Below are 21,087 nucleotides of genomic sequence, written 5' to 3' on the forward strand. Positions count from 1 at the left end.
AGAGCAGCTGAAAATTTGCTTTATAGTCTCTCAACTCACCACCCTTAAGGTTATAAAGGGTTGAGGGCAAAGTAAGTTTTCTTTAGAGAGCTGCGCAAGTGTTATATATTGTCTAACTTGCTTCCCCAGAAGGGGATGAGGTGGATTCCCCTCTCCCTTCAATTTAAGCTTAAGAGAGACTGGACTGTATCCTCCGGAGTCTCTAGAGACCAAAGATCCACACCACATACACACCAGAAAAAAAAAGTGACCAGTCTACTTGGGAACAGGCTATATTCCAAAGATTTCTAAAGAGGATGAATGTTCCACATATAGAATTGACCTGTGGCCACTTTAGACTGGTCTTTGCCAGCTGTAGAGCTGAAGACCTTAATAAAGTAAATCCATTAGGATGGTATACTGGAAACTAGGGACTGAGGGAAATATCAAAAGTGGACATATGGGAAAAGGCATTACTTTTATCAGTGATTCTTAAATCTTATTTGTAACAGAATTATGTGAGGGCTTATTAAACCACAGCTTATGGGACAACACCCCTAGAGTTTGATTTAGTAGGTCTGGAGTGAGGCCTGAGAATTTGCATTTCTAAAAGGGTCCCCAGTGATACTAATGCTGCTAGTCCAAGACTACACTTTGAGAAACACTGGCCTGCATTAAGAGAAAGGCCAGCAGAGAACCTCAGATAGAAGGCAGACTCTCCACCAAAACTCTGGTGGCGGAGAGGTTAGAGGGAAGAGATACAGAAATAAAATCTATGATCAAAACAAGGTGACTTTTTACTCATATAGTGTCAATTTGCTGGGACTGGGTGTCTGTGGGGCTGGGAAGGGTGGGGGTGGAGTTAATGAAAGGAGGGCCTAGTCCTCAGTCATTCAAGGGCCCAAAGTGATTGAACCTTTACCATTTTCAAAATAGTAAAGTTATCCTGAGTATGGCCATCCAGTCAGAAGAGAATGGAGGATCCAAAGTTATCCTGGGTGTAGCCATGCAAACAACAGATGAGAACAGAACGGATTGTGCAAATTTTTATGGTACAGGCCTGGATTTTTATCCCCTTATTCCACTGCTAAGAACTTAGTCACATGACCTTACATAAATGCAAGGGGAGTGGGTAAATAAAGCAGGATAGCCTTATCTCAGCAACGTATCTCAGAGGAGATACAATCTCCAGTGAACATCTAACAGTCTCTGCCACCAAACTCCCTCCCCATTGCAGGCTTCCAGCTTTAAGCAAGTATGAATTGAGTTTTAAAAGTTGTACAGCTAATTACATAAACATTTTGATTACTAAAATGAATGGTTGCAACTAAAAGTGATCAAAGAGCTTATTATCTGAGCAACTAAAAAAAGTTATGGGACCCATCCAGGATAGGGGCAAGATTGGTCGAGATAGTGTGTTTATAGGAGCAGTCAAGAGGAAAAATAAAATTGCTGCTTTATAACTCTATGGGGTTCTTCTCTTTTAATGCTACAACAGAAACTGTAAGCAAATTTTTAAGTAAAAGAAAGATTTCATACACAGTTTGATATCCTTTATTTATCATTCTTAAAGCAAATGACAAATCTACTTTTCGAGGATGAAAATTTGCTATTACTGAGGATTATCTTCAACGATTAGTGCAACTCCAAAAACAGGAATGTTCCTCACAACAGCAGCACTTTGCTTTTTAAGTTAATTACTCTTAATGTAGTCATACTCATTTGCCTATGCTTGCCATAAATTGAAATTACTGACTGTGATATCTCATAATTGATAAAGTCAGAGAGTGAAGCTGTTTGCATAACTCCCAGTTATATCTCTTTTAAGACTCTCCAACAACAAATTAACTAATATATGAAACTATTTACTGAAAGGAAAAAAGAAAAACAACAACAAAAAGTCCTTCAAGGTCTTTCATTCATTTCATCAATTAGAACACACAAGGCAGCATCTTTCTCTATAATCTGGTCTTTTCTATGACCTGAGTTTTCTCTTTGTTGTTCACTCTGTCCAGTACAATTGTTGCTATCATCAGCATCCATTGGTTCAGACTTTACTCTTATCCCTGCTTCTGAATGGGGCAAATCATCAGGCAAAGAAGCCAAGCAATTCTGAATCATCTCAATGACTCTTTCCAGATGCTTTTGAAACCTCTCGGCTGTTTCAAGGCGTTGACGTTTCTGTACCTCCATCATGACCCTCAGGGTCTCTCTTGCTTGGTGGGGTCGGTATTCATTTATGAGATGATGTACATGTACAAAAAGCAGCTTAAGATCTTCCAGCTTCTCTTCTCGTTTTATACTCCCAGGGCTCCTTATCAAGATATCTAAGAGGTCTAAGAAATTAATAAGGATAGACATATTGAGTTTTCTCAGTTCTTTCTTGTGGTCAAACTGCATAGGATGAAGCCGTTCGATGCCCTGACTTTCTAAAGGGCGGATGATAAGATCATCACACTGGAACTGGTTCCCAAACATCATATAGCTGTCTTTTATTGGAGGTGGAGGCTTGGGAGCTAGGCCTTCCTGAATATTTTCATCCGTATACTCCTTGATGTACTGCATTGGAGGTGGTGGAAGGGCACTCACTTGTTGTGGCTCACCCATTGTGGAAGATTAAGAACCTATAGAAATAGACCAAAGATTTAGAGTACCTCTACAAAACAAACCTATCACATTGAGTGACTACAGACAGAATATTTTTTTTTTTTATGCCCTAGTTGGGGGCCCAGAACAAATGATCTCCTTAGTTTCTAAAACTAACATTTACAACAGGGAAAGGCTGCCATCCTATTCTAATCATCCAAGTACTTTCCTTCTTTACTTAATACTTTCATCAGCACAAAACAATACGCTGCAGTATATTTTCATCTATAAAGAAAATTTCTAGATTCCACACCTCACCAGTTATGCCCCATTTTTCTACTCCTCTCCATAGTCAAACTACCCACATGCTGTCTCCCCATCTCATGTCATCTTTTTGTTTTATAGTATAGGTTGATTTCGAAAAGCAAACACTTATATATAACTCTAATATATATATATATTTTTAAATATATCTTTATTGATTTCAGAGAGAGGAAAGGAGAGGGAGAGAGAGAGATAGAAACATCAATGATGAGAGAGTCATTGATTGAGCCCGCAACCCAGGCATGTGTCCTGACAGGGAATCAAACCCCGATCGCCTGGATCCTAGGTCGACGCTCAACCGCTGAGCCACACCTGGCCAGGCAAACTCTAAAAAACACTTTGATAAAAAATGAACATTGCTATATTCCAGACAGCTGATATCCTCTGAACTTCTTTGATAAAATGATGATCCAATTCCATGTCTTTTTTTCTGCAAGGTATTCTACAATTTTTCTACTACAGAAACTTCAAAGCCAAATTTATTTTCTATGGCCCTAATAACATCTATTTCATTTTAAGCTTAGGTGTATCATAAAATAAGAAGATCCCAAGTGCTCATTTAGACTGTTCTTACCAGCTTTTCAAGATATAAACCACCACCTAACAACAAAGATGGCAAGTTAATATACTGGAGGCAGTTTTATACTTGGAATTTGTGAAGTTCTAAGGACAGCTGTGGGGCATCCCTGAGTTTCCACCAAGCCACAGTAGCAGAGAGAATGCTGCTGAGAATCAATGAGACAGTGGACATTGGCATCATGAGTTACTCTAACTACCCCAGCCCACAATTCACTTCTTCTGCATATTCATTTCTGTCATTATGCAATCTGGCTTCACATAACCAAATCCACTAGATATTTTTCTAAGGTGTTATTACTCAACCTATCAGCATTTTCTTCCTTTTCAACACACTCCCCTTCCCACTCAGCTTCTGTGAGCCTACATTTATGTTTTCCTCCTACCTCCCAGTCTCCTGTACTGCCTCTCTTTCTCTATCCAAATTTTAATGTTGGTGTAAATAATGGGGACATTTTATTGAAATAGGGAAGGTCAGAAACTGGGAGGAATAGGTTTAGGCTGTATGGGTATATAGAAGATGAAATCAAATAATTTTTTAAGTTTGAACATCCTATGAGACATAGGATGTCTCAGAGGATTGCCCTGGGCCCTCTGTAAATTAAGGATTCACAAACTTAAAATACAGAGGGTGAAGCACTATGGGAGAGAAGAGATTAAAATGAACTAAGCATACACATGCCAGATCTCAAAGCCTCTAGCCAGTAGCATTCATGTAGGAATGAAGATTCATTCTTCCTTAGTTTCTTAACTTTTCAAGGAAGAGCAAAAACCCAGATTTTCACATAAAATCTCTATTATTTTTTTTAAATATGGAGGACTTCATGAATTTGTGTGTCATCCTTGCGCAGGGGGCCATGCTAATCTTCTCTGCATCATTCCGATTTTAGTATGTGCTGCCAAAGCAATCATGATCTTTCAATTTTTAAATACTGCTAATTAATCCAGAAATTGTCAAGTACTGTGGGGTGAAAAAAACCTTATCTACAACAGTCTTGGTAGTCTACTGGCCACTACTTTTAGACCTCTGCTTTATATTCTCTGTTGGGTGACCACTGTCAATTCCATAGCTTTTAAGACGACTTTTACCAGTTTTCAACCAGGGTCAATTCTGCCCACCAAGGAGATGTACATCAAGGTCTAGAGACATTTTTAGTTGTCACAATTGGGGGAAGGAGTGCTAATGGCATCTAATGGGTCTCAGAGGGTGGGGATGCACTAAACACTTAAAATGCACAGGACAGCTCTCCCCAACAAAGAATTATTCAGTCCAAAATGTCAATATATTCTGTCAAAGTAGAAAAATCCTGGTCTATTTTTATGACTCCTTACATCTCCAGTCCAGACTGCCTCTGAGCTCCTTCTTAATGCCTCATAGGGTGTTCAAACTTAAGAACGAAAAAACAAAAAATTATTTGATTATATCCCCCACATACACATACATCCTAAACCTATTTCTCCCAGTTTCTAATCTTCCCTATCTCAATAAAATGTCCCCGTGATCTACCTAGTGTTTCAAGCCAGAAACCTAAAGGTTATCCTAATCCTCCACTTTTATCAACCTCCTCTCCTGCCCACCACTGTCAAATTTATCAAGTCCATTTGATTCTACACCTTCACCATCTTAAATTCATCAAGTATGACCAATTAACCATTCCCTCTTGCCTGAAATACAAAGGCCTCTCCAGGGATCTTTTTGCTTTCATTGCTGTTCTTCCATATAACAGTCAGCATAATTCTTCTCATACCACATCCCTTGTCCCTCATTTTATCCCAGCAATACTGTCTTCAATCTAGCATTCTTACACAATTCTTAAATAACGTCTTCTGCTTCTGAGTCTTTCCAAATGCTTTTCTTCCTGCTTCAGGCCCTAGCTTAAAATGTCACCTCTTAAGAAAGAACTCTTGGTTATTCATTAAAAGCAGATACTGCCTTTCAGCTTTTATTCTATCAGTATCTAATTTGTCTCCCCAACCAGACAGTAAGTTCCACGAGGGGAAAAATTCTGACTATCATAGTTCTCACGGAGTCCACAACCGTGCACACAGAAGCTTCATAAATATTTGTTGAGCAGCTCCATCCATTTCAAGAGGGCTCCACATCAACAAGAACTTGGAAGTAGGTACAAATATCCTTACTGTGTGTTCACTCCTTCATCTATTTGTTTGTTAATGCATGATTTCATCAATGAGGGCTAAATAAAGTATGTCTGTATAATACAATACAGCCATTAAGTAAAAAGGGGTGAAAGTGCATGGGATTGGGAGGAGGGGGTTATAAACACTGTACTGTTTCACTTATTTACAAACGTAGGACAGCTGCAAAGTTATAATCAACTTTTTAACATAAACTCAGAAGCGTTGTATGAATAGTACAAAGAACGTTCCGTATTCTTCACGCGGACTCCCCAAATGTTAACATTTCCCCTCATCTGCCTTACTGGTCTCTCATCTCTTTGTCCCCAAATACCGCAGTGCATATTCCCAAAACGGGAATGTTCTCTTATTAATGACATAATTACAAAATCCGAGAACTGGTGCTTCAAAACAAAGTGCAGGCTGCCCAGGTTTCACCCGCGGGGGCCTCTCTAGGTTGCGAGCCCCGTCTCGGGCTTCCCAGCGCCACGCGCGACCCCCAGTTAAGGTGCCCTTTTCCAAAGGCCCACCGCGCGACAGGGACGGCTGTTTAATACCCTCTCTTAGTTCACCTTCGTAACAATCCTGAGTTAGGTGCTATTACTAACTTCACCTTGCGGGTAAGGATCCCGAGTCTCCGGGAGGGGAAGCCTGGGCCCCAGGCCGACGGGCTGGTGAACGGTGCGGAGCAGGAACCCTCGTCCTCGGGCCGCCCCGCTGCCCGGTGCAAGCCCTCTTGAGTCAGTCACCTGGGCAGCTCCTAACCGTGCGGAAGGCGCCCGACACGGCACGGAAATGATGGTTATTTCTCAGCACGTCTCTGGACTGAACTCTCCCAGGCGACCGAGGTCTTCAGCGAAGCCAACGCCGGGCCCCTCCCCCACGCCCCGGATTCTCTTTGTCCACGTGCACGGGCGGCTGGGCTGCTTTTACGGCCTCTCCACGGGAATCTGGGGCGGCTGGGCTTAGGATCCCCCTCCCCGCCCCCTCTTAGTTTAGCGACTTCAGCACTGGCCCCTGAGGAGGACGGGCAGGGGTGGCACTCCCATTCCCACAGGCCGGAGACGCCGAAAGACCGGCCAAGGGCACACGGTTTAAACCGGGTCCCCCCACCCCCCGTCCCGCGCGGCCTCGCCACCCGGAGGCAGCCCCGAGCCCGCCGGGCTGTGCCCCCGGGGCCCCGAGAGCGGCGCGGAGGCCGCGCTGCGGGCCGCGGGAGGGGGAGCGAGCGCGCGCCCCGCCCCAGGCCTCCCCCCTTCCCAGTCCGCCCTGACGAGGCTGCGGGATGCGGAACGAGAAAGGCGCGCCGAACGGAGCCCCAAGTCGTCGCCGCCCACTCACCTCAGCGCCGCTTCACTCCCGGAGCCGCTTTCCTCACCGCAGGTGAAACCCGACTTCCGGCGCCCTCCTCCGGGAAGAAGCCAACGATGCTGCCTCTCTATTGGCTGAAAGAGCTGTCCTTCAACCGAGACTCTTGTCTCGCCTCAGACCGCTGGCTCGCTATTGCGCCTGCGCATACTTCCCCCCCTCTTCCCCCCCCCCCCCCCACCTTCCTGCAATTTGGTGCCTCGGTCGCCAGGGGCGTTAAAGTGGGCCGAGCACCTCCGCCTTCAGTAACAGTAGCAGCTGGTGGCTGCGGGGTTTTTTGTTGTTGTTTTAACGCTTAAAATTAAACAAAGCATCCATCTACATGCCTTACATAAAAGTTAGAAAATACAGATAAGCAGATATTTTTAAAAATTATGTCGACTCTAATCTCACTGTCAAAAGTCATATTTTCAAAAATGAGATTGGATTCTATATACTATTTAAATATATTTGGAAATATTTGCGACCATGATTGGAAATGAATAATATAGTCTCAATTTCCATTTCTTCACCATCCATCCACTTTTATTTTTGTTTAGAAATTCAGAGATGTCTCTTCTATTTCCAGGCAACAAAGTAGCAAATTGAAAAAGAAACCAGACTTAAAGTTTTCTTTGGAAGGTTATTTTCATTAGAAGTGTCACAAATTTTTAAATTCATGGGAAACTTACAAGCGCTTGTCGCCCATGAAAGGAAAAACATGTATTCTGATAAAAATTCTCAACTTTACCTCCTTAAAATAAGATTCTTTGACTTCATTTTTAAAAACTTATGGAGCATTCCAAATGTCAACAGAAGGTCGCTGCCACCAATTTAATGCCAACAGGAGTGCTCAGCCCCGGGGTGCAGTAAAAGGAGAAACTCCTCAGGTAAACAGTTTACAAAAGTGGGAAACACAGCATCCACTAGAAAAGAAGGTGTGCTCCTGGGACACGAAGGGGAGACTGCTTTTCATTTTATTTTATTTTATTTTATTTTATTTTATTTTATTTTATTTATTTTATTTTATTTTATTTTATTTTATTTTATTTTATTTTATTTTATTTAGTTAGTTAGTTCTGGCGATTACCACGATACTTATACCTTTTGTGGCGGTTGTTTTGTAATCCCCACCCGAGGATGTTTTTTCCATTGTTTTCAGAGGGAGTGAAGACTTTGTCATCAATGGCTGCTGAACTCTGGTTACGAATTTGTGTCCAGTTCATCACAAGGAGTCCCCTCAGCAGATATTTTCCTTCTCAGGGTTCACACAAACATATGAAAAAATTACAGAGAACAGTATACCCATTGCCCAACGTCAACAATTATCTACCCACAGACATTCTATCATTTCGACATGTATCTCTAAGAGATAAGGACTCTTCTTTTTTCACTTAACCACAGAACTCACTTTGAAATAAATTAATAATTATTTAAAATCAAAATCAAGTCAGTATTTGGATGCCAATTGCCTCAGAACCCAACAAAGTCCTTCCCTTCGTGACTGGCTGATGTGTGCTTTATGTCTTACTCTGTCGTTCCTCCCCCATCTCAGTCCCCCCCATCACTCACCTGCACTTCACTCTGTTGCAAAGGCTCAAATCTAAAGAGTCATCTTTTACCCCTCTTTCTCTCATAGGCCATACCACTTTTTTTTTTTTTAATCCTCACTTGAGGATATTTTCTCCATTGCTTTTTGAGAGAGTGGAAGGGAGAGAGAGAGAGAGAGAAACATCAGTGTGAGACTCATCGACTGGTTGCCCCCCACCCGGGCTGGGGATCCAGCCTGCGACAGGGGTGTGTGCCCGTGGCTGGACGCCAACCGGAGACCCTTCAGTCCGAGGGCTGACTCTCTAACCACTGAGCCAAACAAGGTGGGGCAAAGATCCTTGAAGAGCTTAGCAAGGAATAACATGTCATTCAATACAAATCTTATTTGTGAGTCTACTGTGCCAGGCACTGTTCTGGAAGGTAAAGAAGATGGACAAAAGCCTTGCAAAGACACAGACAACATGCAAACAAATGAGGATTTCAGCTAGTCTTAAGGGCTACGGGGAGAAAAATGCAAAAATAATGTGATAGTGACAGGCGATGAGGATAGCTGCTTTATAGAGCATGATTAGGGTAGCCTCTCCCAGAGGGTGACTTTGGAGCTAAGACATGAGTGACGAAAAGAAGTCAACTGTGCAGAGATCTGGGAGACAGCAAAGAGCCTCAAGCAAAGAGCCCGAGGCTGTCACTATCTTCCTGAGTTAGACAGGAAGGGAGCTTGCATGCGACGGGAGATTGAGAGAGATGTGGGGGTGGAAACAGGCAGGGGTACGTGGTAACTGGCATCTTGCCTGTTTTAGGAGCTTGGCACATTATAAGAGACATCACTATTAATCATTGGAGCCTAAGCGGCAAGCAGAAATATTCACATTTTTTCTCCACCCTGTTTTTTTTTAAGGTTAGGTTTATTGTAGTATAATTTGTATATGTTGACATTAACTTTAGGCGCACGGTTCTATGATTTTTTTTTAAATTTATCTGTATTGATTTCACAGAGAGGAAGGGGGAGGGAGAGAGAGAGATAGAGACATCTATGATGAGTCCTTGATCAGCTGCCTACTGCACACCCTGTACTGGGAATCGAGCCCTAAACCTGGGCATGTGCCCCAACCAGGAATCGAACTGCGATCTCCTGGATCCTAGGTTGATGCTCAACCGCTGAGCCACACCGGCAGGGCCTGTACTCTGAATTTTGATGAATGTGTACCGCCATATTACCACCACCACCAGAATTAAGATACAGAACATTTCCATTTACCTCAAGCAACAACTTTGTGCGCCCTCTGTGTTCCTTTCCCTCCTTTCAACCCCAGTCCCTAGGTACCACCGATCTGACTGCTGTTCACGTGGTTTTGCCTTTTCCAGAATGTCATATAAGCAGAATCGGACAGTATGTAAACTTTCGTGTCTGGCTTCTTTCTTTCACTTAGCAAAAAACTTTGAGGCCCATTGGTGTTGTCGTAGGTATCAGTGGCTTGCTCCTATTTAAGGGCAAGGAGTGTTCCATTGTATAGAGGTACCATAATCCATTCATTCATGTACCCGTTGATGGGCAGCTGGGCTATTTTCAGTCCTATAAACATCCATGTACACACCTTTGTAGGATATATGTTTTCACTGCTTTTCAGTAACTACAAAGAATGGAATTGCTGAGTCTTATAATCGTTATCTGTTTAACTATATAAGAAAGCACCAAGCAGTTTTTGAAAGAGGTCATATGACCCTAGCTGGTCTGGCTTAGTGGTTAGAGCTTCGGCCAGAAGACTAAAAGGTCTCGGGTTTGAGCCCAGTCAAGGGCACATAACTCAGTTGCAGGCTTGATCACACTGATGTCTCTCTCTTCTCTCTCCCTTCCACTGTCTCCAAAAAGCAATGGAAAAAATATCCTCAGGTGAGGATTTAAAAGATAAAAAAGAGATTGTATCATGTTTTATTTCTACCAGCAAACTCTAACAGTTGCAGTTGCTCTGAATCTTCATCCTTTTTACTTGTTGCAATTCCAATAGCTGTGTAGTTGTTTTCATTTACATTTCCCTAGTGTTGAGTGTCTTTTGTGTACTTATTTACCATATATACCTTTCCTTTGGTAAACTTTCTTTTTTTCTTTTCCTCTAACCAACTGAGCTACCTGGCCAGGGCTCTATCATATCATTTCTATCAGCTCATATATATTGTTTCAACACTGCGCTTTAGGTAAGAGATGTCACTAAGTCTTCATTCCTTGCTGTACAGTTTCAATTCCTAATCACTGTTTTTACCGTTGTTGCTGTCTCCTGGTTACTAACGACCTCCTCTGTGGTTACTAACAACCCAGATCTGTGTGCAGCAGATGGGAGGGGAGGATGTCTGTCTCTTGTGCCTGCTATCTCTTTCCTTAGCAGCAGGGGACAGCAGTAACCCTGGCATTTGGGAACTATCCCCAGTTTACACTTTATTTGATAACAAAGATTTGTGTCCCACATGTGGGATCCTACTGAAGGACCATGAGGTCCCACCGAGGACCAGTTCTCTCTTCTTGCAGGCTGAAGAACTTAAAAGGGATTTAGCATCCCACAAGAAGGCAGATAGGCCCTTTTGAATTATTTGTTGTAGCTGTTACTGGGGTTAAAGTTACATTTACATCCTTATGCAGAATACCATTATCATGCCTGTTTTTGAATCATCACAAAATCTCTCCATTTTATTGGTTTCTTGGGTGGGTGGGTGGGAGCACTGTTTTTTCTGTGATGTTTGGCTGGAGTAGAGCAGGTACAGTGTGAAAGCTTTCTGCCTTTTTTGGCTGCTCCTTTCCCAGTCCTTTGGCTATTGAGATAAGGTTTTTGTTGGGACTTTCTTCAGGACTGCCAGATCCTTCAGCTCCAAGTCTGGGATGCATGAGACCAAAAGAAAAGCCCAGGGAACTCAGCACCATGTTGTTCCTCATTTCCTGTGGTCCCTGGCTGGCCTTTCTGCATCGCTCCACCTTTCAGGGTTTTCTAATGTTTATTTTATATACAACGTCCTACGTCTTGAGTTGTATGCATGAGAGGAATAGGGAAAAATATATCTACACCATCTTTCTGTAGGCATAAGTCTAACCAGTCCATTTTTGAGTAATCAGTGAATTGTCAAGGCAATCAATTGGATATTTGTTTCCTTTTTTCATATCTACATGTTCTGAACTTTCTAAAGTAGACACAATATTGCAATAAGGATATGTACTTTATGTTTAAGTTATTTAAATTCAAAACCATATTCCTTAGGCTGTACTTTACATCCTTGTGACTATTTCTTACCTACCAATTTGTACTTCTTAATCCCTTCATCTTTTTCACCCAGTCCCCCTGAACCCGCTCCTCTCTGGCAACCATCAGTATGTTTTCTGTACCTAGGAGTCTGTTTCTATTTTGTTTATGCATTCATTTTGTTCTTTAAATCCCACATATAAGTGAAATCATATGGTACTTGTCTTTCTTCGACTGACTTATTGCACTTTACGTATTATCCTCTGAGTTCATCTATGCCATTGCCAGTGTGATCCTTTTGTATGGCCAAGTAATATTCCATGGTATGTATGGACCAGAGCCATTTTTATCCACTCATCTATTGATGGGCGCTTGGGTTGCTTCCATATCTTGGCTGTTTTAAATAACACTGCAGAGAGACAGATTTTGAGGTAGAGTTTTGTGAGAAGGATGTTTATTAAGGAGTGCCCTTGGGACCGGCACCTGTGGAGGGGAGGGAGGAAAGCAGGGGTACACAGAAGACGAAGTCAAGCTTCGAGGCGGGCCCCACAGCGATTTCTCAAACTCTAGTGGCCCTTGCTGGTTGGTGTTGGGATAAGATGACCAGACCTTCACGGTTCACAGCAATCAGTTCTTGTTGTGTGTTCTGGGAAGAGCTTTACCTTGGGTGAGGGAGTTGTCTGAAGCTAAGGCAGTGTCCAAACTCACTCCCAGCAGCCTGGGCCACAAGTCCTTCACTGAAGGAATGCCCACCCCACATGGACATTTCAAACAGAAGGGTGTCTTTCAAGACATCCCCTCCAATCTCCTTATTTTATGGATCCTGTGGCAAAAGATAGGAAGTGATGTAAGGTCACATATTAACAACCCCTTCCCCAAATATTTCTCTTCACAGCAACCACAGTGCCCTTTACAAAGTGCAGATTTCATCAGTTCACTCCCCTATTTAAAACATTTCGGTGGCTTTTCAGTACTCTAAGGTCGGACATCAAAATCCTTCGCGTGGACCTCAGAGCCTTGCCTGGCCTGTCCCCTGCAGTGTTCTCCAGCATCTCTCCCATCACGCTTGCCCTCCAGCCCTGACACTGCCTTCAATATTTTGCTTCTCCCCACCGCAGTAAATCTTTCTTCTGCCTGAAAGGCTCCACCCGATCACAGCAACTCCACGAATTATCTTATTTTGCTGTTGTAAAAAGATCCCTTTCTCATCTTTTGTACTTAGAGGTGTGTGTGCTAGAGTTTAAGTTTGGGAGACTGGTTAGTAATCAGCCAACCGTCTCCTCCTTACACTTGCTGCAGCAGAATTGCTACCATGATCGTGCGTATTGCTGTCAAAAATATTGGCTTTATCTGATGGGGTGTATTGACGTGATGCCTGAATTGATATCTCCCCCCAGAGGAAGAGGCCTGTTGCTTTGAAATCTTGTCTTGATGTACTGTCAAGATAGAAAAGGAAATACAGAGAGAGTGCCTGGCAGAGCTCGCTGTGGTGGGCAAGTCCCCACCTCCACTTGACTTTGGTGGCATTTGTGTCAATTGTGGGTCTCCTCAGCTAACAACACCCTGCATGGTGGACAAACTAGGTTTGTGTTAAAGCAGTGTTTTGGGGTGTGGGAGTGGAAATGCATAAAACAAGACTAAAAGAAGGACAAAAGATAAAGCCACCGACTACAGAATCATGAGATTAAGCCATTTGTAACTAGGCTGTATCGGCCTCTGGCACAGCATAAATTTGATGGCTTTGGAAGGAGTTCCCCTTTCTCTCTCTCCTGTACCCCATAACCTCTTGCGTCCCCAGGAGGCTTCCCCAGAGCCCCTCTCGGGTCTCTGAGAGCATGCTTCTTTCTCTGCTTCTACCTGTATTCACTGCTTCAAGGAGTCAACTCCAAGGACACCTTGATCCCAGGCATCTATTGGTCTTTGTATATAAGAAACCATAAGGTGGGATTTTCCAGCCGCCCATCAAAGCAACTGAGAAGAGTTTCCACTGTTATCCCTAAGCCACCACTCCTCCCAGGGCATCTCGTTTCTCACCTCCTCCACCTCTGCCACACACATTCGGTCTCCGGAGAAAGTCCCTAAGTCTTACTGGAAACCCACCTTCTGCCCCAGTAGACACTCCTGTCCCAGAGGGCAATGATGCAAGGCTGGGCCGATGGCTCCAGGCTCAACACAAACACCCAGGTCCTCGCAATCATCTTTCTCAATTCAACTTTTATCCTTTATTGTTAAAACGACTTAATGATTTTTGTAGACTCGTGAAATTTATTTACAACTTTTTAAAACTGAAAAGACAGTGTAATTTCTTTTTTTCAAACAGACATTTTTAAAGTGTATCACCTCATTTCTAAGGTAGTGTGATTTTTTATTTTTGGAATTACCTTCTACATGCACACATAACTTGCAGAATTCATTAGTACACAGAATTTTGGATTTTTCTACAAGATCTCTAACCCTTTTCCATGTTCCTGGATTCTGAGTATTTCTGTCACTTGGAATTTTTATTTTATATTTATTGAAAGATATCTTTCAAACTTAGAAATTTTGTCATCCACCTATCTTGCACAAAGGAAAACATAAGTGAAATAAATTGGTTGGTATTTCTAAGGCAGTGACTGCCGCCTGGCTGACAGCAATTTAAAACCATGCTGATTTCAGAAATGTTAAAATTTAAAAAGGTGCAACAATAAATTACAGTGGACAGGTCCTTTTGCGTAGTAGAAAAATCCCCACTTCGTTGAAGCTCTTTGTATGTACCTTTCAGATCATCCGTCCCTCTCTTTTACCCTGTAGATATACACTATTCCAAATTCTGTGTTTATCATGTCCTTGCTTTTCTCTAAAGCTCTAGCAAATACTTACCCACAAACATATGCGTTGACCTTGTTTCTGAACTGTTCTACAAATGGAACTCCATCGCATGTATTTTTCTGACTTGCTTTTATCACTCAACATTTACTTTTGTATCACATGCACTGTAGGCATATATCACCATTGATCAGTTCTTTTGTTTGATGAACATTTGGGGTTTTGCTATTACAAATTGTTTTATTATAAAAAACACACACAAAACTCTCAGTTGTCTCATAGCATCTGAGAATTTCTCCACAGTACATACTGAAGAGAAAGGAGAATTGTTGCGATTAGATCCGAGGTGGGAAAGCCTTTTCTGGAAAGTGCTTGATAGTAAATACCTTAGACTTTGCAAACAATACAGTCACCGTTGCAACAAGTCGAATCTGTTGTTTCAATGTGAAAGTATATAAATGAGTGGCTGTGACTATGGTTCTCGCAATCATCTTTCTCAATTCAACTTTTATCATTTATTGTTAAAACGACTTAATGATTTTTGTAGACTCGTGAAATTTATTTACAACTTTTTAAAACTGAAAAGACTGTGATTTCTTTTTTTACACTGGGACAACCATAGACAGTATATAAATGAGTGGCTGTGGCTATGTTCCAATAAAACTTTATTTATAAAAAATGGGCCGTTAGCAAGATTTGGCCCTCAGGCTACCAATTTTCCTGAGCTAGATAATAAACTTTTAGTATTCTGATTGCCTACACCCCGTTCTAGCCCCCCCCCCCAATTTATTCCATGAGGAGATGCGAAGTCCTGTCTTCACTTAGTCTATGGGCTGGACTGAATGTCTGTGTTCAGGGACCTTCAGGGAGAAGAGAAAGAAAGGCATGGGGACTCGGTGGCGGTGGTCCTTCTCAGTCTACAGTCTGTCACTTTCGGCCACAGTCTTGGGGAAACCAAAGGCAGAAGGGGGTTGAGGCAAGGCAGGACACTCATATTGGGCATGGGTAGGAGGTGGGGTTCTGCATGACTGGAGGCTGGGGTCTCAGGCTTTAGCACAGTTTACATCACAGTCGCCACTGTGAAGTCACTACCAGGATAGGGGACATAAAAAGTCAAACAAAAGATGCATTTCATTTGGAGTTGTATTGTTTCCTTTATTAAAGAATGCTGGAATTGTCTCTCTAGGGATACTTTCGTGAGGCTGGGTCTCCACTGCAGCTTCCTGCCCTGGCTCCTACTTAAACGGATTTGGTTTCAATGAAGATCGTCTCCATCACCTCCGATGTCACGGTGCCGCAGATCTCCACGTCCTGGCCGTCCTGGGCTTGCTCTATCTTGGCCTCCAGGTTGCGTTTCCCTACCTTCTTCGCCTTGAAGTCCATCTCCCTGTCGTGGGACGAGACCTCCGTTTTCGAACCGCGAGTGACTCTGAAGCTCCTGAAGAAAGAGCCAATCTTACTGGATTTCTTGCTTAAAGTAGCCGAGCTGGTGGACCTGCTCTTCCCGGGTTTGTGAGCCACCCGCGACTCCTTGACGGCGGAGCTGTGGCTCGCGGTCTTGTGAGTGCCGTGGCCTCTGGCCTTCCCGGCGCTCGGCCCTTTTTCCTTCTTGTCATCTCTTGCGCCTTTATGGCCAGACGACGACCGGTGGGAGGAGGATTTCCGGATCAGCCTGTTGCCTCCGGTCCTGCGGCGGTGGGAGCCTTTCCTAGGAGCAATTCTTTCCTGCTTTTCTCTCTTTTCTTTCTTTTCCCTCCGAGCTTCGGCTCTGGGCTGGGGGACCTTCTGGCTTACTTCCCGCTCGCTCACGTAGTTTTCACTCTTCAGGGTTCTGATGAGAGGGCCCGCCCCTGGGCCTTCGGCCGTCCCTGCGGCGGGAGCGTTGGTTGTCACCGTACCTGCAAACGAGACGCTGGTGCTGCTCTCCGGGGAGACGTTGGCAGGCCCCGCCGGTGCCATGGAATTACTTAACGAGCTGGAGCTGGCGACGCCCACCAAGACCACGTTCGTGCCCTCCGAGGACAAGTTGGTGGCACCTGCCATGGCCTTGCTGGGTCCCCGCCCTCCTGGCCCCTGGGCGGCGGCTCCGGCCAGGGTGGAGCCTGCCTGGCCCTCGCCCGCGTTCTTGGTCGCCGCTATGCTCAAGGCGCCCGCTGTCGGGCTTGTCCTCACTCCCGCTGCTGCCATGCTGGCCGTAGGACTTGTCACCGTTCCTGCTACTGCCAGGCCTGCGGCTGCCCCCTTTGCTGCACTTTCGGGAGACCCTGGAGTTTTCTTCCCGAAAGTTGAACCGGGCATTCCCTCTCCCCCAGCGTAACCAGAAGAAGTGGCTCTGGACACGTCACCAAGATTGCAAAACCTCGCCTCGTTTTGATCTCCAGGGAGATCCGCGGTCTGTGCCAAGGGGAGGAGAAACGGGTGAGAAAGAGATGACAAAGTGAGACCACAGAGCAGCTCCAGGGCTTCTAATTAGAACCACCTTTGAGATCATTAATTCTAAGCTCCCGTGGGATGCAACATCCTATTTACAGGACCTCCGTCAGTCACTCAGGTTTGCATGAACGATCCCATGCCAGGGGAAGCACTGATACAATTCCCCATCCTCGTAGTTTTATTTTGCACACTTGTGCTTATTTCTCTGCAGGACAGATTCTTACAAGCGGGATTGCTGGGTCAAGGGTTTCACGCATTTATTTTTTAATTCTCACCTGAGGATATTTTTTCCGGGGCTGGGGATCGAGCCTACAACCGAGGTACATGCCCTTGGCTGGAATCGAACCCAGGACCCTTCAGTCCGGAGGCCGACACTCTAACCACTGAGCCAAACCGGCCAGGGCGGGTTTCACACCTTTTACATTTCAGTGAAATGTAAGAGAAATTGTGCATGTGCGCACACACACACGCAGGCTGTGCTGATTTTAATCAGCAGTGGTAGGCACAGGGAGTCAGAGGAAGGAAGAGGCCACCTGGGTTGGGGTAAGTGTTCAGGAAGGGATGGGGCAGTCAGAATGCTGTAGAAGGGATTACAACCCTGGGCCTGACCCCCGAGCAGCTGATACCTAAGGTCTCTCGGACATTCGGCCTTGTGGGACAATTTGGAGAAGCACTTGGAGTCTCCCCATCATAACTCTTTAAAAAATAGAATGCGTTTCCCAAGTGAGCTTCAGAGAATACCAAAGGCTCTGTAGGACGAGTTACGAGCTGCTGTCCCAGAGCACCCTGGCCCGTTCTTTCGAATCCCTGTGGATGCTCACCAGTAAGCTCCTGTCATCCTCTATGAGGGCCGCGTCCCCGGTTTGCTGCGTCCTGGTGCTGCTGCAACTGTCCGCTGGTGGTCTCAGGAGATAGACAAGTTTTTCCCAGTAGCAAAATAGGTCTTCTTGGGTGTCTGAAGAAGGGCACAGCTGCAGATAAAAAGTACGACCGGTGGCAAGCTTCAGGCGCAGCTGCTGTTTCTCGTGATCGTGGATGGAGATCTTGACAAACTTCAAGGGCAGTAGCCTGGTGAGCTCGAGGTTCTTTGTGGGCTTGCGACTTCTCCCCTTGGTGGGCCGGGCATGTCTGGCATGCTCGTCACAGACTCTAGTTGGTCGGGCCAGCAGCATGACGTCGGGTAGTGGGAGGATGGGGCTGGTGGATGCGATGCCCACAGTCACCATTCGGACGCGGTTGTGTACATCAATCATCTCTCCTTTTTTGCTAATCTGGATAAAGTCACTCTCAAACATCGGTGCATACTTGAAAATCTCATACTCTCCTCCCTTGTATAGTTGTCTTTGCAGGTTCCCCATGCAGGTATTGAACACGCCCATTGAACGGTAGCTGTGGGCCGTGTAGTAAGGTAACAAACATTCACTGCTCATGGTTCTCTAAATTTAAGACAGCTCCGCTAGCCATAAAACTGAGTCTCCGAGGGAGAGGGAGTGAAGTCCACTGCCCATCTCCCTGCAGGGTTCTGCCTAAATCTCCTTGCACCACTGCATTTACCCTTATAGTCCTTTGTGACCTGTCACTATTACACACCCCTTTGTCCAGCCTCCAAGCAGCCACCCCCTTGGTGAAGGGTCACCAAGCCTCCCCCAAACAAACCACCGCCTCCCAGGGCGACAGGCTGACCCTGCCAGGGTGTAGGTGGGGGTAGGTTGGATATTCTTTCTAAACAAAATGCAGGGATGCATAATTGATGAAATCATCCCGCTTTTGTAAATATCCAGGTTGTTTCCAGTTTTGTTGTTGTTGTTACAGATATCCCTGCAATGGTCATCTTCCTGCAAATATATCTTTTGCTTTTGCTGGGGATAAAATCATGGAAGTGGGTTGTGTGCTGGCAACTGTTGCTCTCCATGTGCCCCATGAGCGGCGCAATGCTGGCAGGCACTCAGAAGGTGAATGAAGTTGTTGAATGAGTGGTCCGAAGGGGCTTCTGCTACCTATCAGAGCTAGAGTCCCATTTCTACCGTGGTTCCCAGGGTGTGGAGACTTCCTCACCCATTTCCTCATTTGAAGGAGGCTAATTTTTAAAACCATAATTTTGTGGTTAGGGACCAAAGCTCAGAATTACCTTGCTCATGGTCAGAATGCAGAGCTGGATTCTATCCCAGGACTCAGGTCAGGGATTTTTCTTTGCCTCCAGCTGCATGGCTCACCATTAGGTTCTCACTTTTCTTTAAATATAGAATTGTTTGCAGTTAGCCATATGCGTGGGGACTTACTGGGAACCACAGGAACTCAGAGAAGTCTTGAATCACCATAGGATTTCCCACACTGGCATGCCTGCTGTTTCACTCTTGATGTCTACCAGATAAACCACTGATGTTTGGTTTCTCTGAAAAGCTCTTCAGAGAAATTATGGCAAAGACGTCTTTCTGGAGCTGTTTTTTTTTTTTTTACTTTGCACAAGGTGATAAATCCAAAATTCCCCTCCCTCAGTTAGAAAACTACCTCTGAGATGAAAGACAGCCCCCAAACTCAGTGATTACTCTGTAAAGGTCTTGAAATAAACTCCAACCCTCAAATGCTCTTTTCTATATCCCTAGAGCCTACTGCAGTACCAAGTATGCTGCACCTTTTCAATAAATATGAACTTGCTTGTGCCCATTGAGATTCATTCTTTCACTTGTTTATTCAACAAAATGTATTGAGCAAGTACTATTTTCAGGACCAGCCAGAAAAATGGAAATGCAAAGATAGTCTCTACCTCTGAGGCACCAAAATGCTTTTACTAAAGATGTTAAATGACTTCTCCAAAAAAAGAACCAAGTGGCATCTATTCTATTGTAAGGACATAATCACTCAAAGTTAACACTATTAGGTTTAAGAAGAAGAGGTGAGGTTTTTCTGTAATACACTTGCTCATGTATTCTTCTCATAAGTCCATTTCTGATGAACAATTAATAATGAGAGAAACCAATCATATTATGGAGAACTTAGTATAAATAAGGCATGGTGCTGCCCACTTTACATTTAGAAAAATTGTAATGCTCACAGCAGCCCTGTAAAATGTAGGTACAGCTACTCTCCTTGTTTCACGGGGGGAGAAATCAAGGCCCAGAGAAGTTAAGCAACTTCCTCAAGGCCACAAGAGAACAGAAGCATATGCAAGTCACCAAACTATGGAAATAGTGAAACTACACCAGGCTAGGTCACACAAATAAGACACAAGTATACAAGTGCCATGCAGCATGAATTCATCTATTCATTTAATTAATATTAAGTGATTACTTTATGACAGGCCCTGTCCTTGGCGCTAGGACTACACCAATGGACAGAAAGAGACAAATATCCTTGCTGTCGTGGAACTTGTATCTAGACAATAAATGAGTAAACTATATAGTAGGTCCAAAGCTGATAAGCACCATGGAGAAAGATAAGTGGGGGCATGTGCAGGGGATGGGGAGCTAGAGGTGGCAGTCAAGGAAGGCTCAGTGAGAAGTGACCTTTGAGCAAAGGCCTGAAGGAGTTCAGGGAGGAAGCCATGCACATGCCTGGGGAAGTAGTTTCTCAGTCAAAGGGGATAGAAAGCACCAAGATTTGGAGGTGGGAGCATGCCTGGTGTGTTAGATGAACACCGGGGGGCTACATTGACAAGAGTGAAGTGAGGGAAGGTGGCTGGAGGTGAGGCCAAGAGGCAACTGTGGTGATGACAGGAGAGCAGATCATGAGGTCTTTCGCTTTGCTCAAAATGGGAGATGATGGGACCTATATAGAGAGAGGATCATTTGGGCCACTGTGATGAAAGGAAATTGTGGAGGAACAAGGGGGACAGAAGTAGAGATTGAGTGGCCCCTGCAAGGAATGATGACAGTGAGACGTGTATAGTAGCAGTGAAAGTAGTTAGAAGTGATCAGCTACTAGACCTGTTCTGATTGAGGCAACTATTATGGATGCTGATGTTGAATAATTTTTAATTAATATTAGTAAGTAAAAAAAAGCAAGTTGCAAAACAGCATATAGGGTATGCCATATATTTTTTAATAAAAAATTTTAAATTATGTGTGTGTTTGTGTATGTGTATGCGTGAAAGGATGCACTAGAAACTGGTAACAGTAGCAACCTT

At 44.2% G+C, this 21,087-nt stretch overlaps 2 protein-coding genes across 4 annotated transcripts; both read right to left on the bottom strand.

The window, feature by feature from the left end:
- Positions 1 to 1,519: 1,519 nt before the first annotated feature.
- MED7 (mediator complex subunit 7) lies at positions 1,520 to 7,027 on the bottom strand. Of its 3 annotated transcripts, none has more exons than XM_081136700.1 (2): positions 6,943 to 7,027; positions 1,520 to 2,603 (listed from the first exon to the last, which is right to left on the bottom strand). In XM_081136700.1, the coding sequence occupies exon 2, from the start codon at positions 2,584 to 2,586 to the stop codon at positions 1,885 to 1,887; it is 702 nt and encodes a 233-aa protein (XP_080992826.1). In that variant the 5' UTR covers positions 2,587 to 2,603; positions 6,943 to 7,027; the 3' UTR covers positions 1,520 to 1,884. The 3 variants fall into 3 exon arrangements, with proteins under 3 accessions (XP_080992826.1, XP_080992828.1, XP_080992827.1); XM_081136702.1 differs by lacking the exon at positions 6,943 to 7,027 and adding an exon at positions 6,351 to 6,437; XM_081136701.1 differs by lacking the exon at positions 6,943 to 7,027 and adding an exon at positions 6,215 to 6,301.
- Positions 7,028 to 15,770: 8,743 nt separating this feature from the next.
- GARIN3 (golgi associated RAB2 interactor family member 3) lies at positions 15,771 to 18,428 on the bottom strand (the record flags this gene model as incomplete). Its single annotated transcript, XM_081135490.1, has 2 exons — positions 17,786 to 18,428; positions 15,771 to 16,925 (listed from the first exon to the last, which is right to left on the bottom strand). Exons 1-2 carry the CDS (start codon positions 18,392 to 18,394, stop codon positions 15,771 to 15,773), a joined length of 1,764 nt encoding a protein of 587 aa, XP_080991616.1. The 5' UTR covers positions 18,395 to 18,428.
- Between the last annotated feature and the right edge of the window lie 2,659 nt (positions 18,429 to 21,087).

The sequence above is a fragment of the Miniopterus schreibersii genome, assembly GCF_964146895.1.
Source record: "Miniopterus schreibersii genome assembly, chromosome: 4".
Lineage (NCBI taxonomy): Eukaryota > Metazoa > Chordata > Mammalia > Chiroptera > Miniopteridae > Miniopterus > Miniopterus schreibersii.